We start from the raw sequence: 24484 nt of genomic DNA, 5'->3' as shown, positions 1-24484 counted from the left end.
GATCATAAGATCTCTTGTGGATAAGACAAACATGTTGGCGTTGCCCTCCTATTCATGAATATTCCTTGTGAAATGCCCTTCCAATTACCATTCGTCGAATCTCGCTCGTGCCGGCACCAATCTCATACAACTTCGCATCGCGAAGCAATCTACCAGCCGGGATCTCATTAATATACCCGGTTCCTCCCATCAGCTGGATACCATCCAAGGCACACTCAGTGGCTCGTTCCGCAGCGTAGAGGATAGCACCGGCGCAATCTTTCGTGGGAACAACGGTCCCGTGGCCTGAGACAGCAGAAGCATCGATGCCACGAGCTGTGGAATAGGTATACGCACGGGAAGCCGCGAGTTTGGTATGCATATCTGCAAGTTTGCCTTGGATGAGTTGATTGTATGCAACGGGAGTCCCGAACTGCTTTCGGGTGTGGGTGTAGGGAAGAACGAGGTCGAGTGCAGCTTGCATGATTCCCAAAGGACCAGCACTCAGAACAAGTCTCTCGAGGTCCAAGCCTTCCATAAGGACCTTGACGCCCTTGTTTACCTCTCCAAGGATGTTCTCTTTGGGGACAAAGACATCCTCGAAGATAAGCTCGCCCGTATTCGAGCCACGCATTCCTAGCTTATCGAGTTTTCGAGCGCAGGAGAAACCCTTGAAGGTCTTTTCGACCACGAAGGCCGTGATGCCCTTCGATCCTTTCTCGGGTTCCGTTTTCGCATACACGACAATGAAGTCCGCATCGGGTCCCTATATATTGCCAAAATGTCAGGTTTTATGGATAGGATGAATCGTAGAAGATCTTTGAGAGAGCAGTCGACTAACGTTCGTGATCCACATCTTTGTCCCGTTGAGCAGCCAGCCACCGTCGACAGCTTTCGCCGTCGTCTTCATGCTCACGACATCCGAACCGGCAGAATGTTCAGACATGGCTAGCGCACCGACCTTCTGGCCAGATATCAGACCAGGGAGAAACCTGGCTTTCTGCTCTGGCGATCCATTCAATGAAAGCTGATTGACGCAAAGCTGCGAGTGAGCGGCGTAGGAGAGACCAATGCTTCCTATTTAGACGATTAGGATAATAATGCTATCAAGTTCTGGTATAGGTCTTCAGTACCTGAAGCTCTGCTGATCTCTTCGAGGACTATACAATGCGCCTGGTATCCCATGGCCAATCCGCCATATTCTTCGTCTGCTGTAACCCCAAGGAACCTGAGATATAAGGAGGATTCTGGCTTAGCTGTAATCCAGAATAATACCGGGGGTATGCTAGTTACTCACCCAGCGTCTCCCAACTTCTGCCACATTTCCATGGGGAATTCATTTTGCTGATCCGTCCGTGCAGCAACTTCTTCGGGAATTTCACGTCCTTGATGAAGCAAGCATTAGAATATCAAGCACGTGAAATATAGTATTGAGATGTATATGGCTAAACCCATCAAATGGAGCCTTTCCCGTAGAGCAAGACTTACTCGTGAATTCCTGCACTCTTTCCCTCAATTCGACCAAATCGTCTTCCGTCGGTAGTTGGAAGCCCTTCGGATGTTTTGTTGACAACATGCGCCATGCAGGGGTCTGCACAAGCGGTCGCTGTACCTGATTGAGCGTCCTGGAGGAACGCAGGAGCAATTGCGGAACTCTAAGAGCGGCCATGTTGTCTATTTGATCTGAAAAGATGCACAATTCAGCAAAAGAGAACGGGGTATATGTGCTAGACACGAGCAGAAGTAAAGCCGATAGTAATCGACGGGTAAGCCCCGGCTCACATGCGACGGTTGGACGCGGCAATCCTCGCTCTCCGCATTTTCCCCGCCCCCGGACAATCATCCTCTCTCCACGCTCTGGCGTACTACTACTACATACCTAGGTACCTTACCGCACCTCGTCCTCTCTTCCTGCTGCGTACCTCCCATTGCACTACTCTTACTCCCCTCTTTGCAAAGGAGATATCTGAAGAATAATAATCTGAAAAACTGTCTGACATCTCTCTATTTCCTTTTTCCTTTTATCCTTGCGACGTTCTCCACCATGGCCCCCACAATCCGAGGCCCGTCCCTAGTCCTTCTCCGCAATTTGCCCTCGAAAACACTACCCGGTCGCCAACTACAACCTCGACGACGGCTGCTGTTAGGAGGATTCACGACACGTCCACGGACAATTGCCAGCTATACGCACCGACACCATGCTTCCGCGATATCGGTCCTCCCCACGGCGGTGGATACATCCTCCGCTGATTTTCAGGAGAACGCGGCACAAATGAACGAGTTGTTGGAGAAAATGTCGAAGCTGCACGAGAAGATTGCACAAGGAGGACCACAGAAATCGAAGGAGAAACATCTGGCACGAGGAAAGATGCTGCCTCGAGATCGAGTGTCGGCGCTTATCGACCCTGGGACATCTCTTTTGGAACTCTCCCCGTTGGCGGGATATGACATGTACGGAGAAGAGGTACCGTCTGGAGGAATCATTACTGGGATAGGCACTGTTGAGGGTGTCACATGCATGATTGTCGCCAATGATAGTACCGTCAAAGGAGGCACGTACTATCCGATCACCGTGAAGAAGCATCTCCGTGCCCAGGCAATTGCACAGGAAAACAAACTACCTTGCATCTATCTCGTGGATTCTGGCGGTGCCAACCTTCCTCACCAAGCCGATGTCTTTCCAGATAAAGACCATTTTGGCCGGATATTCTTCAACCAGGCAAGGATGAGCTCACAGGGGATACCCCAGATATCGGTCGTGATGGGACCTTGCACCGCTGGAGGCGCATATGTCCCTGCTATGAGCGACGAGACAATCATCGTCGAGAACCAGGGCACTATCTTCCTTGCGGGCCCTCCACTTGTCAAGGCAGCGACGGGAGAAGTGGTGTCCGCAGAAGACCTAGGCGGTGGACATCTACATAGCACGGTGTCCGGTGTCACGGATTATCTGGCGGTTGATGACGCACACGCCCTCGTTCTTGCGCGCAGGTGCATATCAAACCTGAACTATCCCAAGGCCTCTTTCCCTCTACAGTCGACTACGCAGGCCATTAAGGAACCTCTCTACGATCCAGAGGAACTATCGGGAATTGTGGGCACAAACCTCCGCCGTCAGATACCTGCGCATGAGGTTATCGCACGAATCGTCGATGGCAGTGAATTCGCCGAATTCAAACGTGACTATGGCAGCACCCTGGTCACTGGATTCGCCCGAATCTATGGAACCCAGGTTGGCATTGTTGCCAACAATGGCATCCTGTTCTCCGAGTCCTCACTCAAAGGAGCTCACTTTATTGAGCTCTGCGCCCAACGAAACATCCCACTGATTTTCTTGCAGAATATCTCGGGGTTCATGGTCGGTGCTGATGCAGAAAGAGGCGGTATTGCCAAAAATGGCGCCAAGCTAGTCACCGCTGTCGCCTGTGCCGATGTTCCTAAATTTACTGTCGTGTTCGGTTCCAGTGCCGGTGCTGGCAATTACGGAATGTGGTGAGTTCACAATATATCCGTTCCTCTTTACTCTTCAGTATTAATTATCCTCAAGCTAACGCTGTCCGTAGCGGTCGGGCTTACTCGCCCCGTCTTCTCTTCATGTGGCCCAACGCCAAAATCGGCGTTATGGGCTCTGAGCAACTATCTGCCGTCATGGAAGCAGTTGGCCGTACTGCAGACCCCGCTCTGAAAGCTCGTATCGATCTGGAGTCCGAAGCGACCTTCTCCTCTGCTCGTCTATGGGATGATGGCGTCATCCCTCCGTCCCAGACCCGACGAGTCCTGGGTCTTAGCTTAGCGGCAGCTCTAGGAGGAAATGTGGACGCCGACGTTCAGACAAAGTTCGGTGTCTTCAGGATGTAAAAATTCCTTTTCAAGCGACGGTGCGGTTATTTGTCAAGGATATCTGTCCGGTGCATCTTTGCGTAGCAGAACACGCGTCGTGCCTAGCAATCCATAAAGAAAGCATAGATTTCAAACATGCCATCAAATCTATCTTTTCGCGGACGATATGACTATGAAACGCTCCAATGGACTATAAAAGATAAAGATCTATTATTGTACTTAAACCAAAACGAAAATGAAATAGCTTTTCTGATGCTCGACAGATGTGAAGAGGCTCAAAACAGACAAAATCTCTAAGACGTTAACCACATCTCAAATCGTCAGAAATTAAATCATGGACAGGATGGAGTGGAGAAAGAAGAGGCGTGGTGGATCAGTAGAATCTTCCGTTAGGAATAGCCCATGTAATGGCCATTTAGTAGGCGCGGTTGTCAACAAGCGATTCTGAGGAAAGGATAATCATAAACATGAAACGGAATCAAGATAGAAAAGCAAGTAGAATAAATATGGCAGTTATATGCTTAGTGGGGAATATGAAAAAAGGAAAAAAAAAAGTAGAAAAAAATAAAAACAAAAACAAAAAGCTAGAAGCACAAAAAAATCACTTTTTTTGACTTCTTTAATTCACTTTTTTCTTTTCCTATTGTTTTCCCTTCATGCGTCGCTCTCAATCCATCTCATAAAATCACACAGGGCCCCTTACGTTTGGAGTCTCGCTTTCTCTCTCGCTTGCGATCATGACGGTTGGGCCCTTCGCGCTTGCGCAAGGGGTTTTCATTCTGTCTCAATTGGGTGGCTTGTAGATCTTTTCTGATGATCTGTCGACAGAGGTCTACAAAGACTTCGTTCACGTTGGCCCTGCGACGAGCGGATGTCTCGTAGTAGGGAGCATTGCCCCAGCTCTGGGAGAGAGCAAATGCTTTGGCGCGTGATACAGCGCGGTCTTCCTCCAGGTCTGACTTGTTTCCGACTATCACAAGAGGCACTTGATCATCGTCCTTGATGCGGATAATCTGCTCCCGGAGCTCTGACAGCTCGTTGAGGGAAGACATGCTAGTTATGGAGAAGACAAGGAGGAATCCCTGCCCTTGCTTCATGTAGAGCTCTCTGGATAAAAGATCAGTCAGGGCTTGTAATCTTTTTGGCGTTATCTGGCGCGATTGCAGTTGAGGTTCTGTCAAGAAGGTATTTTGAGATCTCATACCTCATAGCAGCTGAGATATGTTAGCAGGTTTTCCAACAAAATAACTTGGAAAAAAGGCGGTGCTACTCACTGAATTGCTCTGTGCCTGCAGTATCAAGGCTGAAATGGAATGTCTTGTCAGTTTCGATACAAAGTAGGCAGTTGCTTTCGCATCACGTGGTCAGAAGCACATACATCTCCAGGATACATTGTTTGCCCTACGGAAGATTAACGGCTGCACGGTAAAGCAAGGGCAAGAGGCTTCGAACTCACGTCTACTTCGATCTGTTTGCGGTACGAATCCTCGATTGTAGGATCGTAGCTCTCTATCCAGACATTCTGTACAAACTGGGCTATGAAATTGTAAGCTTAAGTGTCCCAAGGTTCTAGCGACGGAAGAAGTCGGGTGAACAGAGGATTGGTAAAATGGTGAATAAGCGGAGGCCGCTGTGACTAGATGTCTATAGGGGGAGAAAGGAGAAAAAAAAGGTCTATTTACCGGTAAGACAGCTCTTCCCGACTCCACCTAAGGTCGGTCGCATCAGTGAAGCCGCTTACGACAATGCCAGATAAGAGGCTAGAGCCTACCAGCACCTAACACGACGATATGATATTCTCGTCTGGGTTACAATTGATGAATTAGTCTCCGCTATACGAGACGTCCGGGAATGTCCTTACGGACGAGGTTTCATGGGCTAGATCAGCACTTACCGTGGCTGCATCTTGGTTAAACCTCGAATCCACGTGTCCTAACGCTTGGACAATCCTCTAAAACAAGTGGAAACACTGCACAGAGGTCCGTAGCAGGGGTCGAGCCTCCTGACCGTGAACCCTCGCGGCACCGCCTGCGAGAATTGTAGTTCCGATTCCTCACGGAGGATTTGCTAGAATGTTGCGGCTTTATCTTACGTCGCCAAAAGAAACAGATATCCTGCGGTTTAGCCTCAGAGTGATCGACACCGGATTGCGGAACAAAACACACGAGTAGGATCTCCAGATCGTTATAGCCGGTCTGTAAAACCACAGGGACAGCTTCTTCTGGAGCTGAATGCGGCCGCGCCGATGTCTGTCAGTCCAGATCCCGCGTACAGTTCCTTTGCGCCCGCTCAGTTATCAGTTCCCAAGACTCTTTAAGCAACTGTATTTTTTCTTCTCGAAGGTCAATGGTAGCGTTGAGACCTAAAAGAGTACGCCCGTTATTCTCCGCAAAGGCTAGCTGGGACGAGGACGAAGATTGAGCAGTGTGCCAAGTGTAGGGACGCTGAGGTGGAAGAGTCGTCTTGGAGGGGAACCGTATCGTGCCAATTGGCCGTTCCTCGTTCTTGTGCGCCGGTCGTCGTATCCTCGTATCAGGGTAATCGTTGTCACCAGCTCCGGTAGGCTTGGGAAGTCCGGCGGAAGAGAACTCGACCAATTGTATAGGTCCTTAGAAGAGTGACTTCAAAGGCCGCAAGCAAACTTGAATCGCAGATTGGGGGGAATGTCGTTGGCGGAAAGCCACGACACAGGACGTGCTGCGTCAGATCCGAGTTAGCGAAAACAATGATCTTGAAAATGTTGCGGAGACGGAGAAGCTGCACGGATCGCGGTCGGTGAGCGCGCCGGGTGGTAAATAAGGCGTAGAAGAACCACACCTTCAAGCTACGATGAAACGAGGGGAAGCAACTGGCACACGAGCGATAATGACAGCTAGAAGGACGGCCGGCTAAAGGTATGGTTCAATTGCCCCATTGAGCGTGGATTCAACTCTAGCAGCACACCCGAAATGTCTGTCTGTCTGGTTGTCAGGAAACGATCTGCGGCGGACCGGCATTTCGAGCAGCGACTCATTAAGAGGCTCAGGGGAGCGCCAGGAACAGTGCCTTTGCGGAAACCCAAGGAATTGAGGCTCGAGGTATATCGCAAGTGTACTCACCGTCTGGGAATGATGAATTGAAGCTGTGTTGTCTGGGGAAAGCTGGGGATGCCGTGAGTATCCACTTCCACGGCGTCCTGGAGAGATGAATTGCTCGAAGACGAGACGAGATAAGTATTTCCAGCAATTGCAAAAGACGATCCTCACAAGATGGCACTGAAACTCGCGGATGGCGGCCGTCTTCTTCCGCACTGCCAGCTGTCTAGATGAACGAAACTCTCCACCGCTTCAGTGAACTGTTGACGTCAAGCGTGTCAAGCATGGGCACTTCTGCGATACAACTGCGATACAACTCCGCGCAATGATGCAGTCTCCTCACGATGCTCTCTGCTCTGGGATCATTTATTATTATTATATTCTACACTACAGCTGGCCCGCTTCTTTTGTGGCCTTTTTTTAGCGGGATTCTCCCCGCGGTCCTCGGGGGCCACGAACGTGAACGCAATTGCAAAAACTCACCCACAGGCCATTGTTCGGGGCCCACATCCGAACGCTCTCAAGAGAACTGGAAAAGAGGGTTTCCGCTTATCGATCAATTAGTTTAAAGTGCTCTCTGGCGTCTCATTCGGATATAGTCGAATCGTGCCTCGCCCAACAGTGAACGTGCACCATTGGTTCCGCGGGTTGTGGCCGCAGATTATCTCAACGCTCTCCCCTGCTTAGTCGGGTGCTTCCAGGGATCCAGGGTCCAGAGTAAATGACGATGTTGCCAGGAACCTCGCAGCAGTACTCTAGTCTCTAGGGCTCTAGTCGTCTCGAATCTTCTCTGACCCGCGGGGTTGATTGTCGCCCTCTATCTGCTCTCCAGACGCCTCCGTGCTCCGAGAAACATCGCACATCTCGCGCTTCGGTGATTCTTGTTGGTACACAAGCGCGAGTCACGATTGGAATGCGCCATATGGAGGTCGATGAGCGATTCGGATGTCATGGCCCAGTGGAAGCCACCCCACCTGCACCATCAATCACAGCCCGACATGGCTACAAGTACAATCTCTACCTAAAATCACACAGCCCATGGGGACCGTTCGGGAAGACCGTTACCTTAGAAAGCCGGCGTGGACTGATTTGGCGTATGATGCTGCCGACTGCGCTTCCGCCAGCCGCACTAGAGACAACGACTAACATGCTTTCTATTAATCGAGGAATGCTGGATCTCGATTTTTGTAATCCGGTGCCAGGGATTCGGTGTTGATCTGCAATAAGTACTACTCGGTTAATACAGGTTCCGTCACGACCCGATTGCGCACCTTGTCTTGGAAATTAGCACGCCTGCAAAACTGTCCCAAAGCATACACATTATCATCATTATCAAGTGTAACTACCGGAGATACAAGAACGGCGTAAAAGCTGAGTGGCTTCCTGGATTGTGCAGATACGTCTCAATGCGTGCTCTGTCGGGTTCTCTTCTGATCGTAGATGGTCTGTGCCTCGGAAATAAAGCACAAGTGGTGAAGGTGAAGTGGTGAGTCCAATGTTTCTTGCATCATTGTTAGAAATCTCCAATCACAGTCCCTATCTAATAGGCGATTACAGATTTAGGCGCCTGAGGGATGCAGATGCCCTCTGGCTCCAAGCACAGCTATTATTATTCTCTGGAGTCTGCAGACACCGCGTGGCCTCGGTCCACTTCTGTTGTTGTCCCACTTGATCCCCACATAGTATACCCCAGAATTTCCTTATAACACGCTGTCACTTCGAGAATCCAGACAAATTCTTAATCCGGGAGCTCCACCAGAATCTCCAGTACCGTTACTCTGCTAACGACCGCAGATGATGTCTTTCCTGCGGTTTTTTCCGTGGCGCATCCACACTCTTGGGGTCAAGATCCACATAGGCCAATCCCATCAATTGTGGTTCTAACGAGATGCTACTATGCGCAAAATAATGCCGTGGTGCAGAGGCACGGCAATAAGTCCTCGTCCCATAATTCACTATATATGTGCTAAGAAAGTCTCGACCGTGGGCATCGACCGCTTCTTCATCTGTAGCCTCTGTAGCCCACGTTTGAAATTTAGCCACATAAAGTCTCGATTCGGCCGATATGCTTTGTACGGCTGACGATGAGAATGGGCTGACATGTGCCGTGACAGGTGCATGAAAGCCAACATATGAGACCTTAAACCAGCCATACTAACTTCGGAAAGAAGCCGAGAGCAAGTAAGGCCCGAGTAACCAAATCGCCCCTATCCCAAAAGGTCAATTAGATATTACCTTATCCGAGCCGGTAAACTGACAAGTGGCTAAGTGAGCGCTAGATTAACTCGTATTTCCCCCTGGAGATCGCTGGTCGAGTCGATATACAGAAAGGCAGCTCCAGCCACGACTTCCTTGGCAATATACGAAAAGAAAAGATGCCCCCAAGTCAAGGTTCCGCGAAAAGCGCACTGATGCTGAATGGAATGTGACAATCTACATGATCAGGAGGGATAAGGACTAATGCGCAACTTCGAAAAGTCACCATAGGGGGCGGAACCGAGGAATGAGATGAGAGCTAGGGAATAAACTAAAGTCTAGTAGAGATCTAGAAAGTAGCCATCTAAGAATGACAGGTGCAGAATATAATACGGTAGGAAAATCCTATCAAGCTCCTAGCGCTAGAGGTATTAGGGACTCCATAGTCCGGACGGATATAATAGATAAAGGCACAGTAAACATTGGGTTGGGTAAACGGGAGTTGCAAGGATGTAAAAATAAAAGTTTATTCGCAAGTTTTCTGAGAGTTTTATATTCCGGGGGTCTTTAAGCGGCTTATGGACCACACTTCATAACACCTTTAGAGTAACGGATCAACATGAATAGAGATCCTGCACCCTATCTAGATGAAGTCCTGGTAATGTCCCACATAGCGAGTTCAGTAGACTGTAATAGCCATACTAAGCCAATTATGAATTGCTATTACCAGTTTCAAAGAGCGCGTCTCGCCGTTAAGAGGAAATCTATACTTATTTATACTCGTGAGTATTTTCCAATCCCAATCCAACCGCTGATACTTTTGTTCGTAATCAATTTTCTGAATGATAATATAGTGAATTCCTAATGAGACTTTGCGTAATACGAGCAGCGTGCACATTTGTTGATCATCGCTTGACTATTTATTGCAACCTCTCTTCCACCACCAACTCCCGAGAATATCATCAGCATCTTTGTTGTCTCTTTACATACCCAAAAATTTCTCACACGTCTTCAGCCACAATACGATAGTAATAGCACTACTCGCTCCACACTACGGTGGTCAAACATGACAAAGAAGAGTGCGATGCGGCCATACGCGGCCAAAAATGCCTAAGAATATCTATGACAAACAGACCAGACGGTGCCTTATTCGAGGGATTCGATATCACCGTTTGTAAGTCAACCAATATATTGCGTGACATAGTGACAGAAGATGCTGCATGCACAGAAACAGATAGGGTTCACAATGATACAGCCCGTGATACGAGTCAGGTAGCAATTCTCGTGTACTCCAGAAGAATAGACAGAGGACTACCAATACATTGTGGATATCTATCAAGGAAGTAGAGATATCTAGATGTGGCAGAGAGAATAAAGCGTTCATTGGTATATCACTACACATTTATACAGAATTCACCAGTCACTTCATCTGCATTCGCTTCCAAATATGATATCCAGACTCAGACTGTTGAGCTTGATCTTTAGCACTCTCCGGCATAGCATTGACATTGCATATGCCTCGCGCAATTAAGAAAGAGGAGTCATCATAGTCTGTGAAGAAGTCGAACCAGGCAAGTTTATGTGTCGGGTCTGTATAGGGCTTTGTTTTTTCGTGCGTGCTGGGGAAAAGTGCAAAGGTGTATAGATAATGGGGCTTGTCCTAGGGTTTGAAACATGTATCTTGTCCGAATAGAATGGCTCAATAATAATATGGGTTGTCCACCCGTCAGCGAACAGGGAGCGTTGTCAACATCTAACGCAAGAGTCGAATCAAGTAGTTAAGAGTAAATTAGAAGGCCAATGGTGAGCTATCATTATAGCCTATTCTTGGCGATTTGAAATGGATAAGTGGCGGAGATATTTCCATGCACATCCTCAATGCTGGCACCATCTCCAGATAGTGATGATAATAATAATAATGAACGTGCCGGGAAAAATTCTGCGCTGGATTTATGGGCCTTATATAAGCCGAGTATTCCTAAATGCGCTAATGGACGGCATCAAACTCTTATTGGTTGCATTGTCAAATGCTTTTACCGCCTTCTGTTTACGGTAACTGAAGTAAATATCATAGACTATTTGGTCCTCTTAATCGTTTAATTGTTTCTTTTTACTCTATATCTTTGTCAGATCCGCTAGTTTTACTAGAATGATTGAATTTTTTGGTCTCACTAAGCTGTCTATACTGCTCAATCTGTAATCTTTGCTAAACCTGCCTACCTATTCTACGCTACCTGTTCTATCAGTTTCGTCAACTCCGCTGGATCCATCAGATCCATATATCTGTTTGCTATACATTCTCTGTTGAATTTACTAGATTTACAATATCTGAAATTCTCATTCTGTCAAGACTGATAAATCCGATAAGTCTAATGTTGACCCCTAGACGAATATCAGCGCCATAGGAACCAACAACAGCTTTAGTAAGTTGCTCCATTGGCTAGTCCACTCATACCTGATTGAATAATTCATCCTCAATAGGCTCCTTCAGTCGGTTTGTCCCTTGGATTTAGCCTCGTTATGATGACTTGTCCCGCTATAAAATCCATATCCGGCTAGCCAATGAGAAAGGTATTGATTTCTCAGGTCGCGCACCATTCATGATGGATTAATAACACTCCCAAGGTATCTTCATCAGTAAGGTCACGGTACGACTGTGGAAATAGTCAGAATACGGGGGAAGTTCTGGCTATACGCAGAAGTCGTCTTCCTCAGATCATGAATATAGGTAATCTTTAAAAAATCCATGAACTTAGAATTTATAAAAGTACTCTGGTATAAGTAACAATTTCTATTACTCCAAATAACCTAACATTCATCGACAGGTTCTATTATGATTTCAAAATGTGCCTGTAGACTCTACCAACCAGATGAATGTGTCGATCAGAAGCGGGGGGTTACGTGAACTGTACTCTCAACGTCTGCGAAAGAAAGCGCAATTCACCAGAACATTGTCTATCCTAATAAATATCTGCAGCATTAACTTACATCAGAAACTCACACTCCGGTTCGAAGGCTAATCTAGAACTTTATCTCAATCTGTGTGCATGTAGTTATGATCATGCAGTATTACCAGACCCTCTGGTATCCTCTTCGATACGTATCTGATTCCCCTTCCACTAGGCTTTTCAGTTGCTAAAGCGGTATATAGATAACCTTCAAGATGCCTCAAGACGATGACAGGCGGGTCTGCTGGCCAGACTAGCTCATCGAGCAGAGGACGAAGGTGCGATGTCCTGTCTTTGCAATTCATTAAACATACCCCTCTGGTTTGTGGTGTGGAAAGGGCACACAGTTTTGATTATTAAAATCCGTTCAACCCCATTACTCTTAAAAATGTATGTTATTACAAAGAATTATGATTATCGCATCTCCATGCGGTATGGAGTAGAGAGACGTATAATTGACAGGTGTCTTCCTACGCAGACAAATTCGCCAAGTTGTCTGGGTGACAGTATATACACTAACTATGCCAATGAGGCATTGGTTCGTTTCAGGAGAGGAGGCGATCATGAACTTCTCGAAGCAGTGAAGACTGTGCCAGCTCCACGAAAGTATACTTTAGGGTCATCAAGAAGACGAGTAGAGGATCGGCTTCTATATATTCCATGAATCTACCTTGAAAACGCAACAAGTTTGTCTCAAAAAGTATTTTAATCAGATTAGCAAAGAAATCGAACTTCTACATGATGTGTGCCTCGACTGGGCGAATTTGATTTCCGGCTTCATGTCGCCTAGAATATGTTTGGTTCACTACTTTTCAGCTAGGTATATAGTTAGAGTCAAAGAGAGGGACTTTGGTTGACAGCTGCATTTATCATCTCAAACTTCGGTTGAAATTATAATAACTCCTTGTTTTTATGTGCACACGATAGCAGTGCGCACAACAGATAGAGCTGAAAGTAAAATTTCATAATTTGGAGGATATATGTATTTCTGAAAGGTATAAAAGCGGCGATACATGATTAGAAGAGATAGTTGTTGTAAAGAAGTTACTCAGGCCCAATTGCTCTGAGTAACTACCCGAAACTGCCATTGCTAGCAACCAGGGAAAGACTCTGACGTAAGAGAACCGTGAAAGATTTCAAATTTTGTGGCTGGTTAAATCAGTAGTTACTACTGTAGTCTGTGAGTGATCATACCGATCCACATGTACAGTACCTTCCGTGCATAATAATGCCATGGATAATAATAATAGGCAAAAATACCAACACTGCGCAAGAATCGGGGATGTATATCCGAACCGCCGAGCGAACTCCATTTCGGCGAAATGATAAGTGAACCTTTCAACTAGAGATCACTGTTAAAGTTGACTACTATATAACACTAACGCTGGTGCCGACCATGACTGTTTTATCCAATGGTCTTGAAGATAGGCACTCATTGTGATTGATGAGACTCATCATTTTCATTGAGCTTAACTAGTCAGCCAGATCTTGATCCATGCTATCAGGCACATCGTGTCGATGATCGATGGGGGGCCCGAACAGAGCCACAAACTCGGGGGGCGGAAAGGAAATAGCGTGCCTAAAAAGACACCAATCAATGGCAATCATATCAGTAGACATGAATACGAGCGCCGATCCCAAAGATCACCATAAAAGTATTGAACTCTTTATGTAGTTTATCCAAGTTTTTATGATTTTATTCCAGTTTTTCTGGCCGCCGTATTCGCTAGTTAAAGTCAGGCGTTGTTGCCTTACTCTCATTGAAGATTAGCTAAGTTAAATAGTTCGCGGATGGCTTTTATGGCCGTTGGCGCGCGTGGTTCGTGAAGGAAAAGAATGCCGAAAGGTTAACACCGGTCCTGCATCGGCGCGCCCTATCGAGGACTAGGATCTGTTAGCTAGCGCAGGACCAATTATTGTCGCATGGATATCTAGCCCAGTGACCTCTTCCGAATGTACCGGGGCCGATCGTTTTATGACTTATCAACCTCCCTGAGATTCGTTGCTCACATTGGGCATTATTGAGGCCAAAAGACGATCGTCAGCCTGGTACAGCCATGCTGAAGAATTAGCCGCGCAGCACCAGATTATAGATATCGGTTGATTTATCCGCTGGTCAATTAGAGTTGCAGAGCTGACGTGCAACGGTGCTGCTTGACAGTTACGCGCACGTCCTTTCATAATGACGACATATCTGTATGCTTCAGGTGTTGATAGCTGAGAAGATTGAACTCCATCCCGTGGAACGTTCATTGATAGAGCATTGATGCAGACAGCTGTAATATTAGTTTATTGGGATCCTTTCCGCAGGTATTTCATTCCTTTCCTGGGACTACATCTGTTAAACCGCAATGAAGGCGATCGGAGTCGAGGAATATGGACCAGTGGAGAATCTTGTGCCCAAACTGCTCCCTGACCCAAGAGGTCCTGACGGCCGAGACTTATTAGTGCGGTAAGAGATCTCATCGTCCTTTACGAGCCCCTTGGTGGTATCGGTGCTAACTGCGAAGCCTCAATAAGAATTCAAGCCTGTTCAGTCAATCCAGTCGATACCAAAGTCCGTGCGGGAAAGTATGATGACTATCCAGGTATGTGACTACCGTAGGCTGGACCTAATGTAACAATGGACTCATCATACGCTGCGGCCAGACTATTACGCGAACGCTCCGCGGCCATTCCAGATCTGCGGTTTTGATGCGGCGGGTACAGTCATAGCAGTCGGACAAGATTGTGAACTGTTTAAGAAAGGAGACGATGTCTACTACTCCGGGAATCCGATCCGGCAGGGTTCAAATGCGGAGTATCAGGTCGTTGACGAGCGAAGCGTGGGCCATAAGCCCCGGAACCTTGATTGGACCCAGGCAGCTGTCATGCCTTTGACGTATATCACGGCGTACGAGGCGTTGGTGGAGAGGTTGGAGATCCCGAAAGGGGAGCGTGCGGCTCTACTCATCATCAATGGATCTGGCGGGGTAGGTTCTGTCGCCATCCAGATAGCACGTCGGGTCCTCAATCTGCCTGTGGTGATCGCGACAGCTTCGAGGCCGAATACGACCGAATGGGTGAAGGAAATGGGCGCGACGCATGTAATCAATCACAGGGAGGATCTCGAAAAGCAGATCAATGCGCTGGGCTTAGATGTCCCGCTGAGGTAAGAGAATCCGAGCATATCATTATTCCCGGATATCGGCCCGTCGGCGTTCGTTTGTAACAAACCTTCTTGCTTGCGCAGGTACATTTTCATCACCCACACGACCGACCAATACATGGAAGTCTGTGGTCGAATCGCGGCACCATTCGGGAAAGTCTGCTCGATCGTCCAGGGCCACACACCAATGTACGGAACACAATTCATGGCCAAGTCGCTATCTTTCATTTGGTGTCTGCTTGGAACCAAGCCATATTACCATGTGGATGTAGAATCGCATGGCAAGATCCTCAAGGAGCTCACGGGCCTCATCGAGTCCGGCACAATCAAATGTCATTTGACGCGTCGGCTGCGTTTGACACTTAACGGACTGCGGGAAGGACATAGAATTATTGAAAAGGGTGGGGCTATTGGAAAGATTGGCTTGGGAGTAGATGAGGATGGCATCGGGGAAGCGTTTGCGTGATCCGAGACAAACGCACGAACACGCGGGTCAAAATACAGTTCAGCATAGAGACGGCGCCATGCAAAGAGGAAAACAAGGAAGACTTACGAATAGCTGTTGTATAGCTTCATGAACAGGCGGGACGGAGGTATCTGAGCGCTGAGAATTGAGGTCTCAGGAAGCGAGGATGTCGGTTGTCGACGATTGGATACGATGGATGACTTGACCACGTGACCAAGAGACGGGAATCTTCGACTTCAACTTCATGTCATTGTCAACTATCCTCATTGCTTGACGCTAGCTAGCAGCTAACTACTATCTAATTCATATTAAACCATATCGCGTATTCCATGTCCAAACGCGTCCAAGAATCTTTTGATCATACATGAGTCTTCAAAAAAAGAAAAGAAAAAAAAGTAAAAACACAAGGATAGAAACGTTATCCAGACCAATAAGAGTATCAACGGTTCCCAACTATGCAGCGATGACAAGACACAACATGGACGCCAGATAATAACAAAATGGGAATTATTCGACAGAAAAAAATAAAAACAGATGCCACAAAAGGTATTTGGAGTTGTACAAGTACGCCGTGAAGCGCCAGCCCGGGCCTGCCTTGCCCTGCGTCTGTACCAATCTAAAAGAAGGAAAAAGAAACTCCCGGTAACGAGGATGTCTGACCATAATGGTCCCTTTAGTCGTCCCAGTTGTCAATGTCGGTCTCCTGGGCCTGCGGGATCGGGTCATCCAGCTTGGAGCCATAAATGGGACGACCATCAGGGGTCAATTGACCGCGGAAGTCTGGGTCATAGTCAGGGCTTGTCTCGTCAAGGGTAGCAACATAGCGGTTGCGGCCACCCCTCTTGCTGTGAGTCTTGGTGTAGTGTGCATTGAGGTTATCGCTTCTGGAGAAACCCCGGTTGCATCCTGGCACCCAGCATACATGAGGCTTCTCCTTGGAGTGGCTCTTCATGTGCCTCTTGAGATGCTCTTGCCTCTTGAATCGACCTTTACAACCTGGCTCCTTGCATCGGAACTGAACCTGCTTGATGATGGAGGGCAAGTTCTCAAGCTTGAGGCTCTGCTTGGGGACCGGCTTCTTAACGGTCTTCTTGGAAGGGCGCCTCTGGAGCTGTCGTTGTCTGAGACTTTCACGCATACCAGGAGACAAGTTGAAGTCATCTTCCATGTACTCATTACCACCGCAAGATACACGAGTCATTGGCGTCCCTGAGCTAGATGAGGTCGTCATGGGACTAGATCGAATAGGGGTCGTCGGTGTGTGAGTGCGGAGACTGTGGATGGAGGCGGGGAACGCGGAGTAGGAAGGAGGCGGCGTGACGGGAGCTTCTGGGAACGCCTGAGACGGGGTGATAGTCTGAGGAGAGATGGCATCTGCAGATGGCATCCACTGTGGGATGCTGTTCATCGACATGGAGCTCGGAAGCCGTTCTGGTTGATGAAAGATAGGACGGGACAAGCAGGGGTTGGAGACGGATTCAGGAAGGTAACCACGCTGGCCGCCATGGTAATAGTTCCTAGCCATATGATTGTACTGCGGCATGGTTGGCTGATAAGGAAAAGGGTTGCCGTTGTCATAGCCCTTGGGCATGTCCGACTGGATCCAGAGCTGCTCGCCGCTGTCGGCATAGCCGGGCAAGTAATCGAAGTTTCCATCCATGTTAGCATAGGGCAGCTGCATGCCGTCCGAGGTCATCTCTGCAAGACGGAAGCTGCTCCTCAAAGGAGTGGTTGCATGGGTTGTTTCGAAGTGATGGCCAGAGAATGACTGTCCGTCGGGCCAGCCGGGTGAGGCCAGGGACCCTTGACTATAGATAGTGGTTGGGGTCGGGGTGGGTGAATCCAAAGGCGAGAAACTCGAGGCCATAGAAGGACACTCGCTCGATCCATATGAACCACAGTCGACGTCGATGGTGAGTCTGTCAGACATATTGCACTCGGATCTCATATCTTCAGTGTCCTCGTGGTCGATCTGATTAAGGATAGGATCAATGATGTCTCCGCCTGTTCAAATGATTGTTAGGCTCCTGTGATCTTGAACTTCTTCTGCGATGTGTGAAGAGAGAAGAATCCAGGAGACAGAAAAGAAAGAATTCGACTCGTGCTGAAGTTGGTGAAAGGAACGTGATAAAACTTTAGGTAATGAGCGGGAGAAAGAATGTTGCAGGTGGAGGGAGAAGCAGGTCCAGGGCACCGGGGACAACGAGGTCAAATAACAAATTCCTCGCCTCATATATCCGGCCTCGAGGGCGGGGACGATTAGACTTACACTCAAACGCCATTGCTATTTTAGAGATTGACGGCAAACGCGACGCGTGCCTGTGATGCCAAAGCAAGGCCTGGAATGTGGGTTATGATTCCTCGGGAACGAGGTTCAATCCTACCGTCCTAGCAGTGGACGATCGAATACGAATCCGCTCGAATAAGGGTCGTGACAGTCGCGCGTCAATCTGGGGAGGTTGGACAGGACGGCGACCTTTGGTTCCTCGTGGAAGAATTGCCCTTAGACGCGCTCTCGAATTGGGGTTTCAGGCAAATGGAGAGTTGGATGGGAAGGCTCAGCAAGGGGATGTGATTAACTGAGATATCTGCCAGGACTGAAAGGTTTGAATTGTCTTACTTTCCCTAGGGAAGGAGGGGTGGGTTCAAATGGTTTATAGGATTTCCCCTGCCGTTTAGCTTCTGACAGCTCGACCTTGCAGTTGTGGCCCGTCGAGTATCTTGGAGTAGGTTTACAAGCCTCCCACAGCCATCCCTCACTGTATCGAGAATCAGTTGGTGGCACCACTGCCCTGCGGATCATATCTCATCTGGTAGTCTCTCGATAGCAGTTCTGCATCTGACCCAATCTGGACATAAGCACCCACTAAGCAGATTCGAAGAGTCCATCATGCATCTCATATGGGGAATGGGGCGATGGAATGCTTGATACGGTCCTCGTCCCACAAAGACACTCTTCTTGAAATGTGAGCGAGGCTAAACCTTAAGCTTCCCGCTGCTTATTTACTTTCGGATGCTTTCCAGAGTTCAACTGCTGCTCATCGTCGAGCACCTCGCCCGGGCCATGAACCCACTTCCCTGTATTTTATCCGGATCGGCGTCTGGGACCTGCGTATGCGATTACAGCATAAGACCCTGAAAGATCTGCCGCCACCGTGCATTGACCTGTGGGGAAGACCAGTGGTAGTTACGCTGAATGCCATTGTGATGTATTATCCAGGTACCACCCAGGCGCCACTCCAGACAGCCACAGCCATCATCTCCAGATCAACGCCACAATTCGGGCCTCTTTAAGGAAAATTGCGGTTCGGACGCCGTGTGATCTTCAGACGTTTGGAGATTTGTATGCTCATGGTGGACGAGACATGGTCATTATCACGGGCCCTCGCGAGCAGCTGGGACGAGATATGTCTGCGATGACGATGGAGGGGAAGGGCGCTTGATTCCCAAACGGTACATGCCTGCATTCTCCGGCTTAGGAACCCGGTGTCTGGGCACAGCAGACTAGATAGTCTCCCCGAAAAGGTCAAATATGATACGATCTCCCTCGTCCATTGATCCCACTAGGGAGCGTGGATCCCGAGTAGGCTAGGTCGATCTGACGGCGAGCGATGGTCTGTGCAAACCTGGTCTCCTGGCGGGAACTATTAGTAGCATCTCGATCTGTCCAGGTGGGCCAGTATCAGCTGGAGAAATCTGGCTAGCAGAATCGGGAAGGACCGTGGATGTTCCAATGTTGAAGAGACTAAAGCGTCATCAAACGGTTCTGAAAATAAGACCATTGTTAGTTGAAATTGGTTCGATCATCTGCTGCGGTCGAGATCTATATCTTACTGATCAGGGGCTAGTATTACCGGCCCAGATTCATCGTACAGTAAAACCCATACGCATTATTTACCCACTGCACTGTTGGTAAATAACATACAGCCGCGCCAGTGCCTCGTATAGTCAGTCATTCGTTCCTCAGGCAGTGCTATTTGTGGCGATGGTGGAGTTTATCGACGGGCGATCAGACGCACATCATGAACCCACTGCTTGGCGCTCCTGGACTCTCCAGTCATTGCTCGAGAACCCACTGTTTGTAAAGATGGTTCATTATGGTCCCGTCGACCTGGAATCCAAACAACCTATCACCGTAGCCAAAACTCTTTCAAATCATAGATGCCACTTCCTGGAGAGCTTCCGCTCAGGAACGTCCGCAACCCTGGGTCCAAACAAGCGGGCGAACCGGATCGCAGTGAATGATTGGGAATGTAGCATGTCTCGATGATGACCTAGCGCTCGAGACGCCGGGTCTTCCGCCCTACCGGTACATCGACGAAGCGATCATTCTTTCCCAATACGTCGATCATCGTATGAGTAGGACTGGTTGTTGAAGATTAGTTTCCGTCCCAATCCAATCTGGCCTTGGTTCTGGACGCGACTGTTGCTAGACCATCGCCATGACGGTTAAACATGAGGCGAATACTCTAGATTACCCATGACTCGCATCGTTCACGTATCTGGCCCAAGATGGTAAATGGCTGTCGTAATGGGCCGACCGGCGTTCTGAAGATGAGCCAGTGGTAGAGCACATTGGAGGTGATGGGGTTTGGTTGCCCCTCCACACAGCGCGATCTGGATTTATGATCTGTCACTTGTCAGCGTCCCAATATTTGGAAGCAAGCCATCACGTTGAGGAATGATCGAGCGACCAAGATGGGCCATGACGCTACCGATTGGCTCGCTGGCACTTGCTCGCCGCTTCCGGGGTCCATTTCTTGAGGCTCATCGACGATTCCCCGACGAACCATGAGGTTGTTGTGCACGGCCAGAGAGGCCATCTTCGACTGCGGGAGGAAAATTGCTGCCAGGAACGCACGGAACGACACCTGAGGCATCTATATGAGGCATCCGATTCCCCGATCAGGCGACCAGTCGGGTGTGAATATTGGAAGAAAATGCCGGAGATCTCATCTCTCATCTCTCATCTCTCATCTCTCATCTCTCATCTCTCATCTCTCATCTCTCCGGTCCCTGCATCTGCTATGTAAATATTATTACCATCCACCACGAACCATCCTGCATCGTGTGCTTATTGTCGCGCTGGGCTTGCATGTAACTGGCCTCAGGAAAGCATCTGGTATGTGATATTACGAACATTGCGTGCTGCTGGCTCTTTTTTTTCAACGCTCATGCTAGCACCAAAGACTGCGTCAGATTTTGTGATCGCTTACGACCTTAGCAGCTCTAGACCAACTGCCTGGCACCTGTCACGTCGAAAATTGAGGCAGGTAAATATCTACTCTGTTCAGATTAGTCTTGAGCAATTACCATGGTTGCGAGTTCGCCTCCACTGTTCAAGGTTGACGGCCCGTCTCCGGGATAATCGGACCCTGCCAGTGCCAACACTTGTTCTCTTGAGGGGCACGCCATATCATGCGAACTTCATGCGAACCTTCTTGCCGGCGTAAGAGCCGCTTCAATGCGAATAATGATACCCCGCCATGGGCTTCTTACATTTACTGGTCATATCAACTATGGTACAGTCCCCGGAATAAAGTGGTCAGATCTGAACTTCTTTTTTTTTTTTTCAGCCCTCGCCTGTGATTTCTTGTTAATCCAGTGCGCAATGTTTGGCTGTTCTTTGACGAAGCTCGCAAGAGGACGCCATTGGTCATTCTGTGTCCTTTGTCTTACTACCCCTCTACAATGTTAAACTGATCCTAGGCTCCTACGATATGTTGATATATCAACTTCAACCGAGTCTTCTTACGAGCCGCTACCATGGTACAACCCTAGATGGTGCGGAGGCGGAGCGCTCTCGGACTTGCTCGCGGGACGGGAAGACGGTTTCTTCTGCCGGGCCCAGTTCGGAAGGCCCGTATCTACGTAGCCTCGGATATTTATCGTCATCCATCTGTTTGGACTCTTTGAAGTTTGGAGTCTTGGACTCACGTCTCCACGCGGGTATTGTCAACTGAGGCTGGGACTCTCGCAGACCCCAATCCACAGCCTTGGATCAATCCACTTTCCAGGCGGTGGTCCACGCACGGCCACTACTTACTACAACATACCCCTCTTTTCAGTACTAGTACTCCGTAGTATACTTCGTCTCACCATCTTTCATGGCCGCAAGCTCTCCGACCGAGTGGTGCGCTAGTTTGGATGGACTTGACTAAAACTACTGTCCGGGCTGCCGGACCCAGATCCTGGGTCACGCAGGCTAACCTGGATCTCTATCTGTGCCGGATTTTGGCCGTTCAGCCTATTTGATTGGCTGATAACTCTCCTTCTGTGCTTTTGGGATCTGACACCCGGAAGCGAATAAGAAAAGCTCCGAACCTAATCGTGACATTTGTCATTCCAGTGCATGAACGACTTGTTCGCAGGCCGCTAGGCTCATAGTGCTCATCCACGTTTTTTGATCAGTCTCGACAGTGGGGATGGGATTATTATTCTAAAAATTCAAGTTTTTCTTTCTTTGTCCTTTCTAGCATTTCGTGTCGAAGTTTTGGGAAGCTATTCTGTGCTATAGTACTAACTCTAGTCAGTCAATTACTCATTGACAATAATAGGACGATCTCACCCAATTACGGCCAATATTTGTCGCATCCCCCTGCAGCAGAGGACTGGTCTCAGCAAGGGGCATCTGCTGCCCTGGCAAAATCTGTTCCTCTTTCGCTTGTACCAGCGTGCTGGGACGGAACAAGACACCAATAACCAATAAGCTGTCAAACAGAGAACGACTGCTACCATCTCCAGACTCGATCCCTCTGCGCCTCGGTACCGAAGATGTCGTTTCATCTGCTCTTTGCCCACTTAGCCACTATCTTTTCGATCTATTCCATTCATCAGGCATTCTGTCTCAGGCTGAGCTGCCCGTGCACACTCTCTAGCTTCCGCATCGGTTCGTGCGCAACGTGCCATTTGTCCCATTCGTCCGGATAGGGCAGTTTCATCATATCGGTGCTTTTGGGGAATGATTAGGATCAAAGTTGAGCCTCCTGGAAGGACAGAAACTGTAGCAACTGCGACGCCTGCGCCGAGCCAAATGACGACACTGGTATCTGGGTTTTGGGGACTATTGAGGACGTGCAACTGGATCGTTTCTACTAACTACAAAATTCTATCATTTTTATAGAGAGAACTATAGCTAAACTCTCGAAAATTGACTCACTCGCGCCTGCTCGCTCAACGAAGCGGAGCCACTTCCCATCTCTTGGCCGGTACTAATCCGCATATAGAGAGAGTAACTTAAGGTCTAAGATATTCCACTCCACTCGCCGCAGACACAGCATCTATACCAGATTTTTTTTTTCTCTTAATCTATAATAAACAGGAAGCTGTTTAAGCAACGCCGTCGCCGGGTGTACAAGTAACATCCGTCTAGCAGGCGATGGCGCTGTGTGCGAGCACTGATCGGACCCCGATATTCTCATAGTTATTTGGCTTTTCTCCGCTCATATCTCGTGTTCGCATGAGTGCATGAGTAGTGCCTCATTGCTTGGTATAACTGAGCTTTCCTGCGTGTGCAAAAGACATGAGGCCCCGTGATCTTCCCCATGGAGGGTGTTAAACTCACAGGTTCCCATAGCAATTGTGAGACAGGAAAACAATACAGGGATGGATAAGAAAGGAAACCATACTGTGTAGCCACAGGGCTACTAGTTTCTCCCTACAAGGAAATGATCAGAGAATAGGTTCCTTCTAGGTACTCTCATGTGGTGGCGAGTGTTGGCTTTGCCCACCTAGAACGAGTCCGGTTGTCCAACACGAATCTCGAATCCACATAAGCTTAGTCACTGCCTGCGCAATAGCTTGTATCTGCTGAAAGCCTGTCAGATCTTCGTCCATTAGGGAAATCTCTTGGTGAGGCTTCTCAAAGGTCCACAGCGGGAAAGATAATAGGTAGATAAGTCAGTCGCTGGATAGCTAAGCTACATGTCTACCAGTTATGTCAATAATTGACATCAAATGGCATAGTATGTGAATAGTCCCTCCCAGCTAAGATCAGGATGCAGGTACGCGAGCATACATGCTCCCAATTCAGCTCGCACGAAGTAGAAGATGGTTGTTCGAGTCGAAGCTTTGAGACTGAAACCTATTGCGGGTCTTTTCCATACACGTACAAATCCAGCTGCAAGATTTCTGCAGGTACAGACAATAGAGATGCAAATCCCTACCAAGCAGATTTTGGCCTTGAAATGTCTCGTCTATTCATTGGCCCCAGAGGGTCATCTGATGATCATCATAAGGCAGGGGTCTGTTGCAGAACTAGCAGTCGATCCAATATCATTCGCAGCGAACATCGATCCCAAAAACGGACATGCGTCTCATCAGATAACCCTCTTCTACCTTCACAGCTACATTTGCCGGCTATCGTCCCAAGACTGCAAGCTGTATCTATAATCTATCCACTATTACCGCCAAAGACATAGCTGCAGGTCAACCCGGGCACAGGTGCATCGGTCGATATCCAACAACTACCTAAGGAAGCGAGCCTGTAGCTTCCAATCGGTTGTAGACCTGAAAGGAAAAGCAAGCCATAAGGCAAAAGCTTAAGATTTCATCGTCTAGATACGCCGAAAATACTCGATAAGCCCCCCAAAACTGTAACCTTCCAACGCCATTAGTATGACGCGGCCACAGCCCATCGCCATATATTTACCAAACTCTCTATATTCTCTATTTTTCTCTTCTCTCACCAATCCAGTACAATACTCGTACGTAAAATCGGCTAGGCTAGATACAGCAGATTATCGTGGGTGCAGGTGGGTGGGTGTCTTATCACCAAACTCCTCCAGGCCGTTACTATCTTATATTTTCGCAACCCCTTGCATTTCGGCGCCTC

At 48.4% G+C, this 24484-nt stretch overlaps 6 protein-coding genes across 6 annotated transcripts; 2 read left to right on the top strand and 4 right to left on the bottom strand.

The window, feature by feature from the left end:
• Positions 1 to 52: 52 nt before the first annotated feature.
• C8Q69DRAFT_400947 (acyl-CoA dehydrogenase/oxidase) lies at positions 53 to 1648 on the bottom strand (the record flags this gene model as incomplete). Its single annotated transcript, XM_028627905.1, has 5 exons — positions 53 to 745; positions 821 to 1056; positions 1113 to 1207; positions 1277 to 1364; positions 1468 to 1648. 5 exons carry the CDS (start codon positions 1646 to 1648, stop codon positions 53 to 55), a joined length of 1293 nt encoding a protein of 430 aa, XP_028485686.1.
• Positions 1649 to 1840: 192 nt separating this feature from the next.
• On the top strand, positions 1841 to 4167 carry C8Q69DRAFT_229019 (carboxyl transferase). The gene is made up of 2 exons (XM_028626376.1): positions 1841 to 3471; positions 3543 to 4167. Exons 1-2 carry the CDS (start codon positions 2024 to 2026, stop codon positions 3835 to 3837), a joined length of 1743 nt encoding a protein of 580 aa, XP_028485685.1. The 5' UTR covers positions 1841 to 2023; the 3' UTR covers positions 3838 to 4167.
• Positions 4168 to 4496: 329 nt separating this feature from the next.
• C8Q69DRAFT_506245 (ras-related protein RSR1) lies at positions 4497 to 5724 on the bottom strand (the record flags this gene model as incomplete). Its single annotated transcript, XM_028632780.1, has 8 exons — positions 4497 to 4926; positions 5024 to 5033; positions 5094 to 5122; positions 5198 to 5220; positions 5276 to 5355; positions 5502 to 5528; positions 5591 to 5622; positions 5714 to 5724. The coding sequence occupies 8 exons, from the start codon at positions 5722 to 5724 to the stop codon at positions 4497 to 4499; spliced, it is 642 nt and encodes a 213-aa protein (XP_028485684.1).
• An 8664-nt stretch (positions 5725 to 14388) lies between these two features.
• C8Q69DRAFT_506244 (quinone oxidoreductase) lies at positions 14389 to 15651 on the top strand (the record flags this gene model as incomplete). Its single annotated transcript, XM_028632779.1, has 4 exons — positions 14389 to 14489; positions 14558 to 14625; positions 14687 to 15188; positions 15270 to 15651. 4 exons carry the CDS (start codon positions 14389 to 14391, stop codon positions 15649 to 15651), a joined length of 1053 nt encoding a protein of 350 aa, XP_028485683.1.
• Positions 15652 to 15988: 337 nt separating this feature from the next.
• Positions 15989 to 17913, bottom strand: C8Q69DRAFT_228715 (putative C2H2 transcription factor BrlA). Its single transcript, XM_028626375.1, has one exon. The coding sequence runs from the start codon at positions 17597 to 17599 to the stop codon at positions 16325 to 16327; it is 1275 nt and encodes a 424-aa protein (XP_028485682.1). The 5' UTR covers positions 17600 to 17913; the 3' UTR covers positions 15989 to 16324.
• A 4539-nt stretch (positions 17914 to 22452) lies between these two features.
• On the bottom strand, positions 22453 to 22873 carry C8Q69DRAFT_443775 (hypothetical protein; the record flags this gene model as incomplete). Its single annotated transcript, XM_028628945.1, has 2 exons — positions 22453 to 22749; positions 22811 to 22873. The coding sequence occupies 2 exons, from the start codon at positions 22871 to 22873 to the stop codon at positions 22453 to 22455; spliced, it is 360 nt and encodes a 119-aa protein (XP_028485681.1).
• Between the last annotated feature and the right edge of the window lie 1611 nt (positions 22874 to 24484).

The sequence above is a fragment of the Paecilomyces variotii genome, assembly GCF_004022145.1.
Source record: "Paecilomyces variotii strain CBS 101075 chromosome Unknown C8Q69scaffold_4, whole genome shotgun sequence".
NCBI lineage: Eukaryota > Fungi > Ascomycota > Eurotiomycetes > Eurotiales > Thermoascaceae > Paecilomyces > Paecilomyces variotii.
This window is presented reverse-complemented; position numbering and strand designations above follow the sequence as displayed.